The sequence below is a fragment of the Lepidochelys kempii genome, chromosome 3 (assembly GCF_965140285.1).
Source record: "Lepidochelys kempii isolate rLepKem1 chromosome 3, rLepKem1.hap1, whole genome shotgun sequence".
Lineage (NCBI taxonomy): Eukaryota > Metazoa > Chordata > Testudines > Cheloniidae > Lepidochelys > Lepidochelys kempii.
The window spans coordinates 91,044,273-91,064,602 of record NC_136382.1 but is presented as its reverse complement, the minus strand read 5'-3'; the positions used below and the strand labels follow the sequence as shown (position 1 = coordinate 91,064,602).

General features: G+C 40.2%; 1 protein-coding gene across 1 annotated transcript in view; it reads left to right on the top strand.

Moving 5' to 3' along the window:
• The window catches only part of ROS1 (ROS proto-oncogene 1, receptor tyrosine kinase), a 93,747-nt gene that overhangs the window by 41,362 nt on the left and 32,055 nt on the right, over positions 1–20,330 (top strand). The window contains exons 23-33 of the mRNA XM_078851966.1: positions 469–758; positions 1,826–2,002; positions 3,470–3,687; positions 4,789–4,933; positions 8,332–8,564; positions 11,414–11,590; positions 12,562–12,736; positions 13,257–13,374; positions 18,412–18,599; positions 19,434–19,526; positions 20,097–20,232. Coding sequence (XP_078708092.1) covers positions 469–758; positions 1,826–2,002; positions 3,470–3,687; positions 4,789–4,933; positions 8,332–8,564; positions 11,414–11,590; positions 12,562–12,736; positions 13,257–13,374; positions 18,412–18,599; positions 19,434–19,526; positions 20,097–20,232 — 1,950 coding nt within the window. The remainder of the gene's footprint in view (positions 1–468; positions 759–1,825; positions 2,003–3,469; positions 3,688–4,788; positions 4,934–8,331; positions 8,565–11,413; positions 11,591–12,561; positions 12,737–13,256; positions 13,375–18,411; positions 18,600–19,433; positions 19,527–20,096; positions 20,233–20,330) is intronic.

The window sequence follows — 20,330 nt, the reverse complement described above, 5'->3', positions numbered from 1 at the left end:
GGGAACATTGTGATGATCTAGTGTGACCTCCTGCATAACACAGGCCATAGGAATTACTGGGTGAAACTCTGTCTCCACAACTTCTGGTTGAGCTAAAGTATACCTTTTAGAAAGACATCCATTCTTGATTTAAAGACTTCAAGTGATGGCTATACTGACATGAAAATCCATTTACAGTGAAACAAAATGGAAGTCGGTAGCTAAATTAAAATTTTCTGCAATCTGCACATTGCAGTTCTGGTCATAGAGGACCTCTGTTTAAAGATGTTCTGTTTAAAAACGAATAAAACAAACCCAAAAACAAATAGACAAAAACCAACAAAAAAACCTGACACCACTCTGAGGGAATTGCATTTACCCTACAATAACTTTAATGATTCTATGGCTGTATTAATTCATAAGACTGTATTTAAGGTAGGTTGCCTGGAGCAAGGTTTTCTATTGTAAATGATACATTTTATTTGATAGTCGTCTGTACTGGATGGAAGCCTTTGATTCAGGCTGCTGGATATTTTATTATGATATCGTGAATAATACCATGCACCACATTTTGGGACACACACCTTTACAACATCAGACAAGAAGAAGCTACTGCAGTTGCAATGTGACAGAAACAGACCTCGGAAGAGCAATGACTATAGATATGTCTGACTCCAAGAAGTCTCAGATTTTCTTTATCAAAGGAAGGGATGAAATCTGGGCCTCAGATTTAGACGGATGCCACTGCTGGAGGGTTATCAATGTTCCTAGTCTTCAAGGTGAGATTGCTCTGATGCTTTTTTTTTAATTCTCAGTCTGTCCCATACTTTTCACTGTTCCAAAGAATTTACTTTTCAGCAAAAATAATGCAATACTTATCATGGATTTTCTCCACAACATTAACCACTTTGAAGTGAAGACAGAAAAAAGAAGTCTACGTCTGAGTATTATATATGCTTGCCATTGAAACAGAGCAGGGGAAGGAACAGTGTGGGATATTTGCAGGAATTATTGTTTCCCGTTAAATCATCAGTCAGATAGACACAGTGTTGCATCAACTCCTGCTGCTTTTCAATGGATGCCACTGTATCTACCACATTGTCACATTACATAGAGAGGGTTTAATATTGGAAATATCTATTTGTTGATAGGATTTGTGTGTCTCCTTCCCACAACCAAAAAGATATGCCAGAGGGTAATACAGGCCTTAGTGTCTCCCTTCTCCCCATCAGGGGAATGGCTTGAATGTGGTGAAGGTGTTCCATGCACAAAAAGTCTTATAGGATGACTCATACCCTGATAACTCTATAATGGTAATCCAGGCTCTGTTTTCAGCCTGGTCCTAGACACTGTAGCCAGAGAGACTTGGCTAAAACTGTCCTATTACAAAAGGATCTATGGGATGTGTAGTGTTCTTGCTGCACAGAGCAGGTGCTGGTTTTTAACATCTCATCTCAGAAGTGAGGGGTCATCTCCTCCTTAAGTAAGGGTTTCCATTCAAGGTGAATGATAATCTACAATTTTGTGTTCTATAATTACTGGGGTTTATCATCATTGAATTACACTTCCTGTAATTAATCTTAACCATAATAATTGGATAAGAAGAGAAGACATCAAATCTACAGTTTGTTAAAGAGGGAAATGTTTCACCTTTATGAGACATGTCAGAAAATGTCAGAAGTCTTTTTTTTTTTTCAGGAGGAGCTTTCCAAAGACTCAGATGCCAGTTAAATGCTCAACTCATTTTGATGTTCAGTGGGACTGGGTATCTAACTGCACTTTTGCCTTTGAAAATCACCCCCTTAATTTTTATTCTGAAACTTAACTCTGTAATATTTTTCTACAGATATGACCATTGGTAGTTTGGCTGTCGACAGACAGTTTATATACTGGAGTGTTGTAACAAAGGACTACATGACAATTTATCAAGGAAATAAAGAAAGCAAAATCCTCTTCTTTCAGGAAAGAGCACATAAACAGGTGCAAATCTTAGCCTACAGCACAGCCATGCAGCCCTACCCAGGTAGCAGGTTTTTAAAATTTTAACACATCTTTTTAAAATAATTTATTTGGATTGTAAATTATTCTAAAAGTGTTTATCTAAAATTTACCAGCTGACTGCAGATGGATTTCAGAGGAAAATGATTTAGATAGGGCAGTGCAATAGACTGTAATACAATGCCAATTTTAGAAGGCAGAATGAAAGCTAAGAACTGGCCTCATGTTATATCGTGTTAGAGTGCATCAAGATAATAGATGCTGCATACATTCCATGAGCATGGGATGTGAGTTGTGGACAATACCTCTTTAAAAGAATTTGGAACCTGAATGTCATACGAAAAGAGGTGATTTACAGTGGAACCACAGGAAACCTGTAAGTGTGGCATCCTGAAGACAGTATGATGACTCAAAGTAGAATTGTGAGAGTTAATTTGCGAGCATGAACATTGCTAGTGAGCAGAGGGATGAAAAAAGGTAGTGTGAAAAAACATCACTGAAAATGAAAATGAGATTTTGCATGGCAGCTCTTCTGCTATGACAGGCAAATTCAGTCTAATCTAGCTATAGTGCACTCGTAACTAAGGGCCAGTTGTTCAAAGGTATTTAGGTTTCTGTTGGAATTATTATTTATGCAGGGTATTGCCACGACACTAATTTAACCATAAATTTTTTTATTAAATCCTAAGGCTACAATTGCTCTAAACAAGCCTAAAAAGCTAAATAATAAGCAATTTACTGCATCCAAGCAGTAACAAAACATTTATAAGCATTTGATCAAGATACTTACAAAAGGGCTGATCCAGGGTGCTTAGCCCCATGTTGGCTGGCTCCAGCTTGGTCAGGCAGGTGTTAGTAATGAACCTTGAAAGGGTTTACTTTTTTTATACCCTTTAACAAACAAGTGAAGTCATTGCCAGTTATTAGACCTTAGCTGAGGCCAGATGAAGGAATTTCTTATGTAGCCAATTATTTACTGCACCTGGTACCCAGTTAATTGTGTTTTATTTCTATTACTTCAGCTCAAAACTGACATAAAATAACACAGGTATTCTGAAGGCTCTCTACAACTTCAACACAACAATTATTCTTTCTCAGGATCATATTCTCTTTGGTCAAATGCTTTGGGCCTATTGCTCATGCTAATATCCCAACTCAATTTAATACTATTGTTCACCCAAATCTAATGTGGGTCTATATTCCTACAGTGCCTAAGGATGCACCTAAATACATTTAGAAATCTGTCCTTGAGTAACTTACAAGAAAATAAACAAATCCTTCACTTTGAAAAAATTTACTTTTACTGGCTGCAAAAAATGAACCCAAACTATTAAATTCAGACTTTTTTTCTTTATCTGTTTATGAAACCAGTGAAAAGATAGTATTTGCTACTTATACTTTCTGTTGCTAAAGGCAGTAGGATCACATCTAAAATCTGGAATGTCCCTACAGCTGTTATACTTCAGAATGTTTTCCCTCCCATCCCTTCTAGATAAAGGATGCCTGACTCTAGCTTCAAATGCTGAGAAACCTACTATCCTTAATATTACGAACACCAGTTTTACAGTAAGCTTAGCACCTGTCAAAACACAACTTCTGTGCACTGGCATAACCCTCCCTACTTCAACGTACCTGGTGTACTACGGAAAAGTTACTAATGATGGCAGGAGCTCAGCCCGCTGTTTGTCTGGCCTACATTGTACAGTAATGGTAAGACTATTTTGGAGCAAAAACTTGCATGCCATCGTTTATGAAAAGGTGATTCCATGACACTTCTAAGTATTTGATATTCCATTATGAAACCTTGTTTCCACAGACAGACACTACTATGTGTTAATTTCCCACTCCATAAAACCATGCTACCCTTTCTGTGTGACTCTTCTTGCCATAAATGGCAGCTTCCCTGGCTTTCTGTAGCATATTTTGCACACAAGATGATTCTCTGATATTCTACTTTCTTAACATTTCCTTGCTAAAGCTCATTTGAAGGGACCCTTCAGTTTCTACTCCTCAAAAGTAGGTTGTGGCTCTTATTAATCTATTTAAATAACCATTGAGACCAGTTTGATTTCGTATCTTTGTGTGCATCCCATAGGAAATGAGTGTCCTTTTGCTCTTACTTTTTTTCTTTTTTTTTTGCAGTTGCTATTTCTAATCCCTCTGACAGTGGCTGAACAATATGGTTTTGTAACTGTAATTACTGCACCTAGCTCTTGGGCCAGTGCCTGCTGAAATCAGTGAAAAGATTTCCATTTACTTCAGTGGAGGCTGGATAATCCCTAGCTCACATCCTTATAATACCATGAAAATGACAAAACATTTTGTGGGATGGAAGAAGTTCATTTTCTGTGCATAAAACGATACAGTTTGATTATTCCTTGGTACTTTACATGAAATGAGTTGCAGATCTCAGTTACAAAAATATCATTACACTTGGTACTAATTAACTGAAATCCTTGTTGGCAATCTCAGTAGAGAGGCCAGGGATTAAAATGGCACAAAAACAGACATACCCTACTTCATTCCTAGAAGTGACCCACCAAAATCAGGATTAAAGTACATTGGTCAGTTGCAGGACCATGACCTGTCTTGTGCCTGATCTGTTAGAGATGTTAACATTCTAATGTGGTCAATCTGGCACCTTTCATGATCATTAAATTTACTTTTTGGAAAAAGTACTGCGATATTTTGATTTTTTTCCTATGTAATTAAATCATATGTTCCCATTTCATTGCCAGATGCCTGTTTGGACATCCAGTGCTTTATTTTCTAAAAGTATTTATTGTCTGTGATTCTGCCTCTTAATTACAGGAACTTCAGGAAAATACAGCACTTATTGAAGGCCTACAGCCATTTTCAAGTTATGTGATACAAGCTGCTGTGAAAAACTATTATTCAGATTCTTCTGAGCAGCCACCTTTGGGAAAAGAGACCATTGGCACAACTCTTTATGGAGGTGAGTTTTAGGCTCTACTCTGACTTTTGGGCCTAAATCTAATCTCACTTAGGCAAATGTAACTCTATTGACTTCAGTTAGAGTTATTTCTGAATTACACCAATGTAAGCTAGAGCAGAATCAGGCCTTTTATCTTTAATTATGTATCATCTGTTAGAGAGTTTGGAAGTGTCCGTCATAATTTAATCTACTCAGACCTGCACAAAAGCCTGGAGGCCTAACAGTATAAATAGGGTTTCTGATTTTCCGTTTTAACCAATAAACAGAGATAAAACACACTGCTATAACAACAGTAAAAAAACAAAATCGGTGTTTACCCAATAGACACCGGGAATGGTTACTTGGATCTAAGGGCTTGTGTACATAAAGCAGTACTGTGAGCTAAGGGGATGTAATTTCCAAAGTGCATGAACATTAATTGGTCTGTGTCGACTCTGCTGGTAAGCACTAAAGATTCTTTTGAGTGCTTTAATGTAGTACTGCTTTAAGCAGTATACTATGTAAAAGCACACTATGGAACATTACAAATGGATTACTTATTTTGGTATGTACCACTGTAATGAGTAATATATATAATTACTCATTGTGGCATATACAAGAGAAAGTCCTCAAAACCCCGATTTGTGGACATCTACATAAAACTAAAAAGTTGCTCAAACAAAAAACCCTTGAAAAATGAAATTAATAAACCCTGAAAAACTGAAGCCCTAAATATAAACCTGTGAAAGATCTGAGTCCATAGGGAGTGATCTGGCTTGTTGACTTCCTGAGAAGGCATAAAGCAATAGCTAAGAAACTGCAGTGATTCTTTTTGACTGAGGCAGCATTTCAAAATAATTTTATGTGTGCGCAATATGAAGTCTCCTCCCTCCCCCCGGCATCTAACTTCTACACTGCTGTTGGAATGTGTATGTTTCCTGACTTTTGTTCTCTTAGTTTTCTGCATGTGATTACCGGTTTTATTAAAGCTTGGAATTAAATCGGCTGCTGTCAAAGCTTCTTCGTGTTCCTAGCTTATTTAACAACGCATCAGAACTTTTGTGGATCCTCTCTGTCTTCCCATTGTTTCTGTGTCAAAATGAGCAAAGCTTGAATCAACCTTTACATCTCTTCATATATAGAAGAGCAGGGAGAATCAAACAAAATAGGGCTAAGAAAAATAAATGCTTTGGTCTTGCCACTGAGTGTCACTCTTACTCCACATATTGCTTAGCAGGAAATCTGTTTTCCTTATCAACACAACTCATGCAAATTTCACTTGAATAATCTATGATATTGCAGCCAAAACATTAGTGTACTTTAGGGAAAAATACATATAAAATTAAGTAAACCATAGAAGTAAATGATGATGATTTACAAAGCACATCCTCCTCATTCTGATGTGTTTGGGACTCTACCTTGTTATAAACCTAATATGGACATTTGCCTGTCTAGTTCTCCATTTATAAAATTATTTTCCTGTTGAATCTGTATGGACATATCATATATCAGTTCAAAGCTTATCTGTAAATGTCAAAAGAGGATTTAGTTTTTCAAAATGGTCATCAAGTAACCAACTGACATGGATAGGAAAGGAAGTGGAGGAGAAATCTGTAAGCTTGGCTGTAATAAACTTATTTAAAGATGTTATTGAATATTCACAGAAAAATATATACAACGACCACACAGCTCTAGTTACAATTCTATGTGCATCCATATTAATATTAAAATGCCCATATTCTATTATTTGAAATGGCTTGGAATGGATTCCATAGTGTGAAGGTATAGCTGGGAGAAATGGAATGAAATCAAAATAAGCAATATAGAAAACACATTATGGAAAACTTCCTAACAGTTTGATCTATTGGATTAAGAAACCATTTCTCAAGAGAAATGGTGAAAGCCTCATTGTTTGATAAACTTAAAACTGGGCAGAACAAAGCACTGGAAAATATGTTGTAGGAAACAATACTAGATGGAAAGGAACTTGGTTAGCCTAACAATCCTTTCCATGTCTAAGTGTTATGATTCCATGACTTATGAGCTGATATTTTATTTATGTTTCTTTTACAAATTAGCTAATTGTTCATTTGAATGAGATGCAAGAATATGGTGGTTTTCACTAAAGAAAATATCAGTGCAGCGCATCTGCTCAGTTTAAAATCTCATTGTATATAAACCTACGAAAGATCTGAGTCCATAGGGAGTGATCCCTATGTGTGTGCAATATGAAGTCTTTTTTCTCCCAGGCATCTAACTTCTACACTGCTGTTGGAATGTGTATGTTTCCTGACTTTTGTTCTCTTAGTTTTCTGCATGTGATTACCGGTTTTATTAAAGCTTGGAATTAAATCAGCTGCTATCAAAGCTTCTTCGTGTTCCTAGCTTATTTAACAACGCATCAGAACTTTTGTGGATCCTCTCTGTCTTCCCATTGTTTCTATGTCAAAATGAGCGAATGAGTAGGATGACTGATACATTATTAAATATTTCTCCTTATATATGGATGGCTGTGCTTCTCTTGGCAGATCATGAACAGAGTATCATTTCATATGTTCATAGGATATGTGCCAAAGGCCAACTCAAGATCACAAGAGGCAACATTCTTGTACTTTAAGAAAAATCTATAGTGCTTCAAAGCATCTGACATTTTGCTCTGTTTTTTAAAAAAAAGAGAGAGAGAGACAGAGTAACAAAACAAGAGATGTACAGAAACTGTATCTTCTTTAATGTGGAACCTGTCAAACACAGACATCCCTAAAACCAGGCTTTCTAGATCTTGCTATCCTTGCATGAAGCCTCATTCTAACTTTCTAGCTTTTAGATCAAGCAAAGCAAAATTAAAACAGCATTTGACTCCCGGGGTAAATATGCACACTTTATAAAATTTAAGCTATTGAACTTTCTTTCTTCAAACTTGACTTACTCCTTATATTTCAAGAAGATCAACTTAACAAGCCGAACTTTCACATTTCTACCTTCAGACATTGTTGAATTATCAGTGTGCAACATTTCTGATTTCAGTATATGGACTTTTTTTTCTAATGCATGCCTCGAGTAAATTGCATATCTGAGATCCCAGGTAGGAGTCTAGCAAAGAGCATGAATTCTACAGCAACACTGCCAGGCTGGCAAAGAAGAACAGTTGTAAGTGTACCTGCTGGGACTGTGGCATAGCCAAAGACATATTAAGCACTTCAAAATATTTTTGAGTGAGTGCACAGTTTTTGATGTACAAGAATGTAGATTTTATGTGTATGGTTTGTAGGGATAGAGTGTAACTATTAAAAATGGATCACACGTCACATGTTTTTGTGTATATTTAAAGCCTTTTATACTGATACTTTCTTCTTGATTTCTCTGAAAATAACCCTTGCCCCCCAAATCTACAAGATTTTTGTTTTTCCCTTTTGTTTCAGTACCAGAGGCAGTTAACCTCATTGAGATACTGGTTATGTCTGATAACACCATCAATATATCTTGGAGTGAGCCTTCACAGCCAAATGGACCCATAGACTCTGTCCGCTATCAAATTACTGTCAACTTTTTACCCCCAATTCCTGCAGCTCCTTGGAGAAAAAATGAATTTCCAAATGGATCACTTGCCTGGTCTATTAACGGCCTCAATGGTGGAACAAAGAACATATTCAAGGTATAGTTATAAGTGACTTTGTCTACTCAAGAAGCCTGAAAATATGATATACTTATTACCCAACAAGTGACCAAGCCACTGTTTTGTAAAGTAAAAGCATACTTACACTTTGTAAACATGGGTTCAGACCCTTGGCAGAGTTGTCTCGGTCCTTCAGCTTTCTGAGGAAGATAAATCAAACTTCATCCATTTCTCCTTGTGTGGATCTTTCAGATGAGATCTTAAAAACTGAGCTCTGGGGCCTTTCTGTTTTGTGTGGATACTTAAGACCCCATGCATATGTGTAATGCTCGGCTGTGATATCTTTAGCCAGTACTTCTCCTCTTGGCACTGTAATACAGCATGCTGTGAGTTGATCGGATGGCTGCCAACCTTCCCCCTGCAACGTAGAGTTTTTCAGTCCTATTGTATATGCAGCAGTTTGAGTTCAAATGGGATAAACGGAGCTATATAAATGTAAAATGTTATTGGTTCAAATCATGAAGTCCCACTGCAAAACTTCCATCCTGATCCATTGAGGTCAATGGGAGACTTTCCATTAACTCCACTGGCAGTAGGGTCAGGTCTTTGGCCTATTATTAGTATTATTGTTATTATTATTAAAATATTTTTTATTCAATGAAAAATGGAAAATTTCTAGTTCTTCCAAAAAGCTGTTTGATCCAGATCTACCGAGGTACTTACCAAGAACTCCAGGCTTAGGTGCCTGTGTCTGACATTTAGGCTCTACTGAGATCCAGAAAACTTCTGCCTAATGCTGTAGGTGCTAAACTCACTTGATGCCTAAATTGTCAGGGTAAAAGTTCCCTTGGTGCCTGAGTTCCTCCCCAGCATGCACTCTGCTGCCTCACTCTAGGCATTTGGAAGCCTGTTTCCCGCCTAAACCCAGGACGATCCATGACTGGGAGGGAGATAAATGAAGGATAAGTGTGTGGTGCCTGATTTGGTAGGCATGCTCAGAGGCTGCCTGCAGGGTTGGAACCCTTTCAAAATCTGGTCGGTGGTGGTACTCACCTTGCAGCTTTTAGCTCCCTGGCCAAAGCACTCACCTGGGAGATGGGAGACTGAGTTCCATTCCCACCTCTGCCTTTGGGGGGAAAAAGGATTTGAACAGGGGTCTCCCACACATCTCAGGTGAGTGCTCTAACAGTTGAGCTGTGGGATATCATGATATAGCACTCCCTCAGTCTCTCCTGTTGACGCTCTTCCACTGTGTGTAAGTAAAGTCACTGCAGCAGTGGGACTGGATCCTAGGTCTTCCATATGCATGCCCTCACCACCAGGCTACAGAATCATTCTCTCGCGCTCTCTCTCTGGCCCAATAGCTCTTTCATTATTTAATCCACTTTGGTACAGCTTCAACAGAGAGACTGAGAAAGCCCCACATCAGAATATCCCATAGCTCAATGGTTAGTGCACTGTCCTGAACGGTGTGGGAGGCTCCTTTTCCCCAATCAGACAGAAGAATGAATTAAACCTGGGTCTCCCCACCCCAGGTGAGTGCTCCAATGACTGGGGTAAAAGGTGTCACCAGACCTCCCCATGCATTTTGTGTGGAGTGAAGCAGGTGTCTGTCTCACTCTCACAAAAAATGACTTAGGTGTCTACGCTGCCTGACTCTAGGAGAGGGTTCTTGGCTGTGGATCACTAAGCAGAAAGCTTATGCTCAAATAGATTTGTTAGTCTCTAAGGTGCCACAAGTCCTCCTTTTCTTTAAGCAGAGATAGGTGCCTCCCTGCAGCATGAACTAAAAGCCTATCTCGGAGAGAAGGGAAGGGCTTTAGGGCATACCCCTCTCCACAGCATCTCCTACAGGCTTGCTAAGGCAGCTCCCCACTTAGCATGCTGGCTTTTGAGGCTCTCATTGTAAGGTGCTTGTCTCTTCACACATATTAGCCTACACACCTAATTCAGGCTTTGTGCATCATGGTGTTGTTGCTGTGATTTTTTTAGTCACCTAAACGTTAAGCATTGGGAAGCTGAGCATCGCAATGCCTCAGTCCCTTTGTGGCATCCAGGGTTTTCTGTTTTTTTCCATAGAACTATACTTGATTATTTCACTGAAAGTTGACAGACACATAAAAGTGGATTCCACCTTTCAGCAGTTTATAAAATTTAAAGCATACTGCAACTGGAGGAACAATACACAAATTCTGGTATTTCTTTAGTATTAGCAAGGACAGGTTAACAAGGGTCTTAAAAATGCATGCAGCGCGTTGGCTGTTTGGTGGGTTTTAGGAGAAAAACGTCTCTCAAATTAGGATGTGCCTCAGAGAGAGGAGCGCAGGGAATGGTCCTTAACATCTAGTTGGTAAAAATGCCGCAATTCCTTGTGGCTCATTGAATTCCACTGAAGTGTGATGCTATTCATGATACTGTCCAGGCAGGCTGCAGACAAAGGAAGGAGACCTATATGGACAGAATAGGTGATATTTTAATTGGTGATTTTAAACCTAAGGAGAAGACTCGGTGGGTGTCAAAGCGCCATCCAAAGGTTTGCGTGAATGCTTGTGTCCCTCAAGGAAAGAATAGGAAGGGAGCAGTTCTGTGGGAAAGATGAACTGGGGAGTTAAGAAGAGTCTGGTGGATGGGGCTCGTGGCCAAGAGGAGTTTTGTCTCAGGATCCCCAGAGTGTTAGTGGGAAGGCCCAGAATGTTTGGATTCAGGCCAGACATAGTCTTAATCTTCCCCTGAGTATCAACGTTGTTTAAAGCAGTTAAGTAATGTTCCAAGGTACTTGAATGATGGAAGGGAGCATTCATACTGCCATAACAACAGCCACCAAAACCAAATCAAATGCAGTTTTCAGAGTGGCTTGAGACTGTATGTTTCATTGTTTCTCCTGTTAGGTTCTTGCTTTTCATCCAGAGAAGAACTGGTTTTCTGAGAGTGCCCCTGTGTTTGCAGCAACGTTTGAGACTCCACCTGTCCCAGTGAATATAATTGCCCGAAACACCAGTTGTCAGTTAGAATGGAGGTCTCCTTTGCATGGCAACATAACCAAATTCTGGTTTGAAGTGCAGAAGGTAAAAAATACCCTTTTTGGATTAAAGGCCAGATTCTGTCCAGCCTTGTAGAGGGTGGGGAACTAGGGAAGGCTGCAGGGAGTCCCACTGGGTAATTCAGGCACCATAATATCACTGCCAGTAGTAGTACCCCAACAAGGGGCCAGGTGAAGGCAGCACTGGCCAGGAACAAGGGAGAACTGCCACTGCAGCAGGCATTCTTCAGGAGATCCAAAAGATTTTTGGCTGAGTCATCCAGAACCTCTTGGGAAGGAATAGCCTCCTTATGCACTCTCCAGTGTGTGCCATGGTTAGAAAGAAATAGGTGGGCTTCAATTTTTTTTAAATGTTGAAATAATTTTTTTAAAACAGTCTATGAATTTTATTTTCATCTGCTACCTGGGGCAGGCCTAGAAAGAAACTGCTGGGGAAACAAATCAGTCTGGCAGCGTGCACTATGAAGTAAATGCTACAACGGTAGCAATCTACATGGCAACTTCGGGTTTAATGTCTGAACCACGATAGTCAGAAAATAACATAGGCGCTACTAGACTGCATGAATGTCTTAACAGAGCTGATCATAATCGCGAAGGCTTCACTTAGGATCAGCCTGGCAAGCAAAGCTCACAGCAAGCCAAAGGTACTGGCCAAACACAGGTGTGGAAGGGGCAGGCTGCTTATGGTCTCTCCAGCACTGGCATACCTATGCAGATGCCACCCACTCTGTTGTCCCATGTGATTTCTAGGCCTTGTAGATCTCAGAAGAATAACATCAAATTTCTGGGTGGCCTTGGTCTGTCGGAAGAGGGTTTGTAGTTCATGCTCTCCAGCCTCAAGAGCCTCTCAATACTTATGTTTGTATACACACTTCTTTAAGGGCCCCATGCCAAGGCCACTGAAGTCAATAGAAAGACTCTGTTGGTTGCAATGGACTTTGGATCAGGCCCTCACAGAGTGAGACTATTGACTCAGATGATATTTTATTTTTCTAGTGGCAAACAAAAAACGGCTGGTTTTGTCCTGCAAATATTACGTGTACGGAAGGTCCCGTGTATAAATGTCATCTCACGGGAGTTCGTCCTGACACCAACTACTTTGTGCGAGCAGCAGTCATTTACATAACCGGAGCAAAAAGCACCTCACCTCCAGGAAGCTTTAAAACTAGGGGTAAGCCCTTAAAATCATCTGATCCTAGATTAACACTATTCTGAGGGTGAAAGTAAACATTTTCAGGGTGCTTTATATTTGCCACATAATAATCATCTTATAAGAATCACTGATTTCTCTCTGTGTGAACTCAAAAAAAAAAAGGCACAAAATAAATATCTGCCAAAAATAAAATTGGAGGACTCTTTCAAAGGTGGGAGACGGGGAAGAAGAGAGTGGAATTGAAATGAACTACTTTAATGTTATAAGAACTCATGAATCCAAGCAGAAGTCTGAGTGTGTGTGAAAGAACCTTATGAAGTTTTCCATCATGAATAAAAGTCCAAAGGTTCCTTTTCCATGAGTAGCCTTTTAGACCAGAGTCTGCAAATCTTCAGTTCCTTCCCATGTCTCAACACCCCGGTGCATGTTTAAGTTTTGCTCTAGCCCTTGCTCGTGTCACTTTTTTCTCAGAATATGAAATGTGTGTAGTAAAATACTGTCTTTTCAGAATTCTCCATTTTCTCACTTTGCACAATAGCTGGAGTTCCAAGTAAACCAGGAATCCCCAAAATAGCAGAGGAGAATAAAAATTTTGTACAGTGGGAAAAAGCTGAAGACAATGGAAGCAATCTTACCTACCACATTTTAGAAAGCAGGTAAGTGAATTGCAGAGCACGCTCCTGCTAGCAAATGATCGATGGTTCATTTGTATATAGGTATCCAGCAGAATGTTTTACAGTAACAAAGTAGGAAATAGGTTCAGATTAAATACTAATGAACCTACATTCCGGCCCAAATCCCAAATTGAACTCAAGCCATTTTAGAAATTTCTAAATGTTTAATATCCTTGGTTTTGAAATTGTATTTACATGCCCCTGCACATCTTGTTTTCAGGTAAGATGGGAAGGAAGATCACCCATATGATTTGTGGCTGAAGGGGGGAATTCGGGCTTTCAGCTTATTCCTAACCTGTGCTTACTAATAGAAGAGGTAGGCTGAGGAGCTCATGATGAGATTCCAAATTTTCCAAAGTGACTAGAAATGTTAGGTCCCTCAATTTTTTGGGTACTCAACTTGACACAGTTTTAAGGGATCTGATTTTCAGAGGGCTGCTGCTCAATTCATTATGGAAATCACCCCCTCTGAGGTGTCTCAGGCTTCCAAAAATTAAAATGTCCTAAAACACTCAAAATCAATTTTGAAAATTTAGGCCAGAGACCCAAGGAGCTTTTAGTTTTTCTTATGGCTAAGTCTTCCTTATGTATGTGAAGATAATATTGAAATAATAGAATCATAGAAGTATAGGACTGGAAGGGACCTCGAGAGGTCATCTAGTCCAGTCCCCTGCACTCAAGGCAGGACTAAGTGATAACTAGACATTTCCTGACAGGTGTTTGTCTAACCTGCTCTTAAAAACCTCCAATGACAGAGATTCCATAGGTAATTTGTTTCAGTGCTTAACTACCCTGACATTTAGGAAGTATTTACTAATGTCCAACCTAAACCTCCCTTGCTGCAATTTAAGCCCATTGCTTCTTGTCCTGTCTTCGAGGTTAATGAGAATAATTTTTTCACCCTCCTCCTTGTAACAACCTTTTATGTACTTGAAACCGTTATCATGTCCCCTCTCAGTTTTCTCTTCTTCAGACAAAACAAATCCAGTTTTTTCAATCTTCCCTCACAGGTCATGTTTTCTAGACCTTTAATCATTCTGGTGCTCTCCTCAGGACTTTCTCCAGTTTGTCCACATCTTTCCTGAAATGTGGCACCTAGAACTGTACACAATACTCCAGCTGAGGTCTTATCAGCTCAGGGTGGAAGGATTACTTCTCATGTTTTTCTTGCAACACCTCTGCTAATGTCCCAGAATGTTGTTTGCTTTTTTTGCAACAGTCTTACACTGTTAACTTATATTTACCTTATGATCCTCTATGCCCCACATCCCTTTCCACAGTACTCCTTCCTAGGCAGCCATTTCCCATTTTGTATGTGTGCAATTGATTTTTCCTTCCTAAGTGGAGTACTTTGCATTTGTCTTTATTAAATTTCATCCTGTTTACTTCAGACAGTTTCTTCAGTTTGTCCAGATCATTTTGAATTTTAATCCTATCCTCCAAGGCACTTGCAACTCCTCCCAGCTTAATGTCATCTGCAAACTTTATAAGTGTACTCTGTATGCCATTATCTAAATCATTGATGAAGAACAGAACAGAACCAGGACTAATCCCTGTGGGACCCACTTGATATGACCTTCCAGTTTGACTGTGAACCACTAACAACTACTCTCTGGGAATGGTTTTCCAACCAAATATGCACCCACCTTATAGTAGCTCCATCTAGGTTGTATTTCTATAGTTTATGAGAAGGTCATGTAAGACAAAATTTGCGGATGATACTAAACTGGGAGGAGTGGTAGATACGCTGGAGGGGAGGGATAGGATACAGAAGGACCTAGACCAATTGGAAGATTGGGCCAAAAGGAATCTGATGAGGTTCAATAAGGATAAGTGCAGGGTCCTGCACTTAGGACGGAAGAACCCAATGCACAGCTACAGACTAGGGACCGAATGGCTAGGCAGCAGTTCTGCAGAAAAGGACCTAGGGGTGACAGTGGACGAGAAGCTGGATATGAGTCAGCAGTGTGCCCTTGTTGCCAAGAAGGCCAATGGCATTTTGGGATGTATAAGTAGGGGCATAGCGAGCAGATCGAGGGACGTGATCGTTCCCCTCTATTCGACATTGGTGAGGCCTCATCTGGAGTACTGTGTGCAGTTTTGGGCCCCACACTTCAAGAAGGATGTGGATAAATTGGAGAGAGTCCAGCGAAGGGCAACAAAAATGATTAGGGGTCTGGAACACATGAGTTATGAGGAGAGGCTGAGGGAGCTGGGATTGTTTAGCCTGCAGAAGAGAAGAATGAGGGGGGATTTGATAGCTGCTTTCAACTACCTGAAAGGGGGTTCCAAAGAGGATGGCTCTAGACTGTTCTCAATGGTAGCAGATGACAGAACGAGGAGTAATGGTCTCAAGTTGCAGTGGGGGAGGTTTAGATTGGATATTAGGAAAAACTTTTTCACTAAGAGGGTGGTGAAACACTGGAATGCGTTACCTAGGGAGGTGGTAGAATCTCCTTCCTTAGAGGTTTTTAAGGTCAGGCTTGACAAAGCCCTGGCTGGGATGATTTAACTGGGAATTGGTCCTGCTTCGAGCAGGGGGTTGGACTAGATGACCTTCTGGGGTCCCTTCCAACCCTGATATTCTATGATTCTATGATTCTATGACAGCATCAAAAGCCTTACTAAAGTCAAGATATACCTCATCTAATGCTTCACCCCATCCACAAGGTTTGTTACTCTGTCAAAGAAGGTTATTAGGTTGCTTTGACATGATTTGTTCTTGAAAAATCCATGTTGACTGTTACTTATTACCTTATATCTTTTTGGTGTTTGCAAATTGATTGCTTGATTATTTGCTCCTTTATATTTCCAGGTAATGAAGTTAAGCTGACTGGTCTGTAATTCCCCAGGTTGTCCTTATTCCCCTTTTTATAGATGGGCACTAAATTTGTCCTTTTCCAGTCCTCTGGAATCTGTCCCATATTCTATTAGTATTGGAAGATAATCTCTAATGGCTCTAATATCTCCTCAGTCAGCTCCTTGAGGCTTAAGAAATGTCTTAGGAATGGCTATCCTCTCAGTATTTCTGACTCTGATAAACTCAGACAAAACCAGAAAGCTCTAGAAATCTCATAAGAAAACTAGTTCTAATAAGATTTTCAGGCCATTTCCCAGATACATAGATCTGTTTGGATAAACTGGTTAATCAGATGAAGTTTTGGACGCTTTTCCAAATCAAACCTCTGAATCAATTAATGCATATTCATCACTAATTGAAGTATAGATACCTCATTATCCAGAGGAATCTGGGGGGAAATGTTAATTAGTTGTCAGACAAGGGCATTAAATGTTCCAGGCTACTGGGAACTCCTTGAATTAATCCTCTTGCAAATGGTTAGCTTTAGTGAACATGTCTATCTATACTCATAGGCATCTACACAGCAGTAGCTAAAACTTTAAAAAGTCTTGTTCTGGGATCAGATGGGCTAATTGTATAGCCTAGGATATTTTTTGTAGGAAGAGTTGTCTTTGGTTCTTCCAATTCCTGATAAGGAATCTGGAGGGGAATCTTGTCAGGGCATTCCAGAGTCAATGTAAGTATTAAATCTCCTGAATATTAATAGATTGCATAATATCAAAGGGGTTTCTTCTGCTGGGATATTTCTATGACATTTTGTAGATTAGGGGTTAGGGAAAGAACCAAAAAATAAAACTCAGTGCATTGTTTTTCCCAAGTTAATTTTGTGCTCATGATAGCGAAAAACTGACAGCACTGCCAGAGGCTGGCATACTTCAGCAGCATAAGCTTTCACCCAGGCATATCTTCCTGGTGTTGTAAGCTTCTACCACAGTTCTGTGAGTACACGGCAGGACTGAACTGCATACGATAACTGAGATAGATGAGCCCTGAAGATTTTGATCTGCTAAAGGCCAGATTGCACCTGACCCATGTGTGGGAGTCCAAGGTGAGGAAAGGCATGATGAGGAACCTTATCTCATGTAAGGGTTATGCACAGTCACAAGCTTTGTATTCTCCTGGCTCCAAAGCAGCCCATAATCAATCCACAATTCATTTTTGATTTTTCATCAGTTCTGTGAAATTTACTTTTCTCATGTGGTTTTGATGTAAAACCAGGAGAAAGTCAATGGTTTCAACTGAGTTTTGCAATGTGTCCAAGGTTCATTTGAACCCAGTTAGGTAACTGTGAACCCAGCTAATCAATACCAAAGAAACTATTTGCATAATATCCTTGAGGATACCCATTGATTTTCACAGAGCTCTGTCAATAACATGAATAACCCAATAACATATACATTTAGCTTCCACGTGGCTTTCTGGGCTAGAAGTTTTTGTTCTGTTGTTCTGCTTTAGAGTGAGTTGTGGGGTTTGTTGGCATACAGTACAAGGCCATTTCACATGAAGTATACCTGTATCATGTAACATGAAATGACGATTCAGACATGCCCTACAAATCTAATGTATGCTCCTTCTTCAGATGATGTATAATCTGCTCTGAATTTGTGTTAAGTGATCCAATCAAAGCCAACTTAAAAAGGAAGCAATATGCCCGGCAGCCAGCAGATACTGTGGGAAACTGGCTAGCTAAAGGATTGTGTCTTCCCTGCCAATGACATGCTTTCTTTATTAGCTTGTGAAACCTGATCCACAAGGGACACTGAACTGCTCTAGGCCCGAGAGAACTAAAACCTCTAATAGTACAAAGAATAAATGAAGAGTTTTGCCTAAAATGAAATAACAATGTTTTGAGATCCTAGCTATGAGCTGCATATTAAAACAGCAGAAAGGATGCCCTCGCCATGTATGTCCAAAACATGCTGGCATTTCATTTTCTATGCCAGGCTAAAGAGGTGTCATCTCCTGCGTTACTGGAACGGCATGTTAATATCACTGTGTTTCTGCAGCCAAACCCACGTGCATGGAATGGTACTGAATGTGGAACATGTGCACGAAGAGAGTCTTCACGTAGGCCATGCTGTTGAAATGATGTATGGCAGAAGCTGTAAATAACACAAACTAGCTAATATATCTCTCTTGTTTTGCTGTGCGCTTTGTAGGAAGGGGTCCCGGAACACAAGCGAAATGAAGCCTTCTTGGGAGGTGGTTTACAATGGCTCTTGCAGCAATATATGCACATGGAAGTCCAAGAACCTAGTAGGAACTTACCAGTTTCGAGCAGCAGCTGCAAATATGCTGGGACTGGGTGCATACAGTGGCATCAGTGACGAGGTAGTGTTGGTTAAAGGTATGTGCTGTACTTTTTAGTTGGTTAATAAGCTAACATTGAAATGGTCGATCACCAACACAAATCATTGTTAGTCAGGGCAATCCCAATGATTTATGAACAGAGACAACTATTTGTATGAAGATGTTGTCGCATCTATAGTGTACAATGTGTACGTGGCAATTAATAGCAGTGTTTCTGTGAAGATTCCCGATTGGTAGTGCTAGGGCTAACTTTCTTCTCAAAGAAACACTGGGGCCGAATTCTCTCTGCACTTGTTATCACTGGGTTGGATATGTTTCTCTACACTGTCTGGAGATGCCGCGGGATATGGAATGAAGTAAGGGTGGTGTTCAGAGGAGCTCAGCGTTTGCTCAATTCTGCTCCCATTGACTTCAGTGGGAGCAGACATAGGAATGCACTGAGGCTTTTGAAAATCCCATCCTAACTGTTCAACGGCTCAGCACTCGTCTTTCATTTACGACAGTCGGAGGGGTAGAGGAATGGCACAGAGCAGGAGTTCTAACAGGCTCTGTCTACACTGCACACCTTACAACGGCATGTCTGTGCCGCTGCAGCCGCACCGTTGTAAGGTGCACAGTATAGCCGCCCTTTGTCGCCAGGAGAGAGCTCTCCCGGCAACAAAATCAAATGACCCTGAACAAGGGGCAGTAGCTTCATTGACAGGAGGGCGGCTCCCGCTGACAAAGCGCTGTCTAAACAAGCGCTTTTTGTCATTAAAACTTTTGTCATTTTTCACGAAAGTGCAGTGTAGAAAAAGTCACAGTTTTGCTTAGCTGAGTACTGCTCACCCACATTGCATTGTCAGTGAACGACTCGTTTCTTCCTTAACAGATGCTGTGCCCCACCCAGAGGCAACTATTACCACAGCTGTTGTGACTGGAGTGATTGCGTTCATCTTCATTGTGATTGCACTGTTTGCTTTTGGTACGTGATTACGAAGTTTAATACATCTTGTGGGTCTGCCAGACCACAACAAAAGGAAACAAATCAGAAATGTAAGAGAAGGACCAGCTGGTATTTTAGAGCTAGATCTTGTGAGGTGCCAAGCAATCACTGGAGCATGTTTCATGGTCTTAGCCCTGGCTGATTCCAATACTCAGCGCAGTACGAACTTGGATCTCTGCTAGGTGGTGCTGTATAGCCCCATGCAGAAGACCTGGGGCTAGAAGGGACCTGGGAATGCTCATGTTTTGGGTCACCAGAGATTACCAGTTATGCTCACAGGGGCAAGTTTCGTTGTAATGATTTTAGTTCTCTGCAGGGAGAGTAGAGGGACACTGAGGGTGTAGTTGCGTTCTTGCATTGTAAACTCACACTGGTATGGTTAATAATCGTTTTGTCAGGTATGTCACTGATCATATGTATAAACCCAAATGCAGGAAAGGGACTAGAAAAGGGTCTATGATATAGAGGAAAAACAAATGTAATTATTCAGTTTACTTGTGTAAAAGGATGTCAAAGTGCAGTCTCCTGTGTTCTGCTTTTCCCTTCCAGTCTGGCACAGAATATGGAAGTTCAGAAAGTCTGCGCAGAATGGGCAGATAGTGCTCGTCAGGGAAGATAAAGAATTAGATCAACTTAGGGGGCTGGCTGATGCTGTGGGATTGTCTAATGCTTGCTATGCTGTGAGGTATGTAATTGTGACGTGTAAAAGCTACTTACAGAGCAGAAAATTTAGCCGACCTTCGTGGGCCCGATTTTCACAGATGCTGAGTGCCTAAAACTATG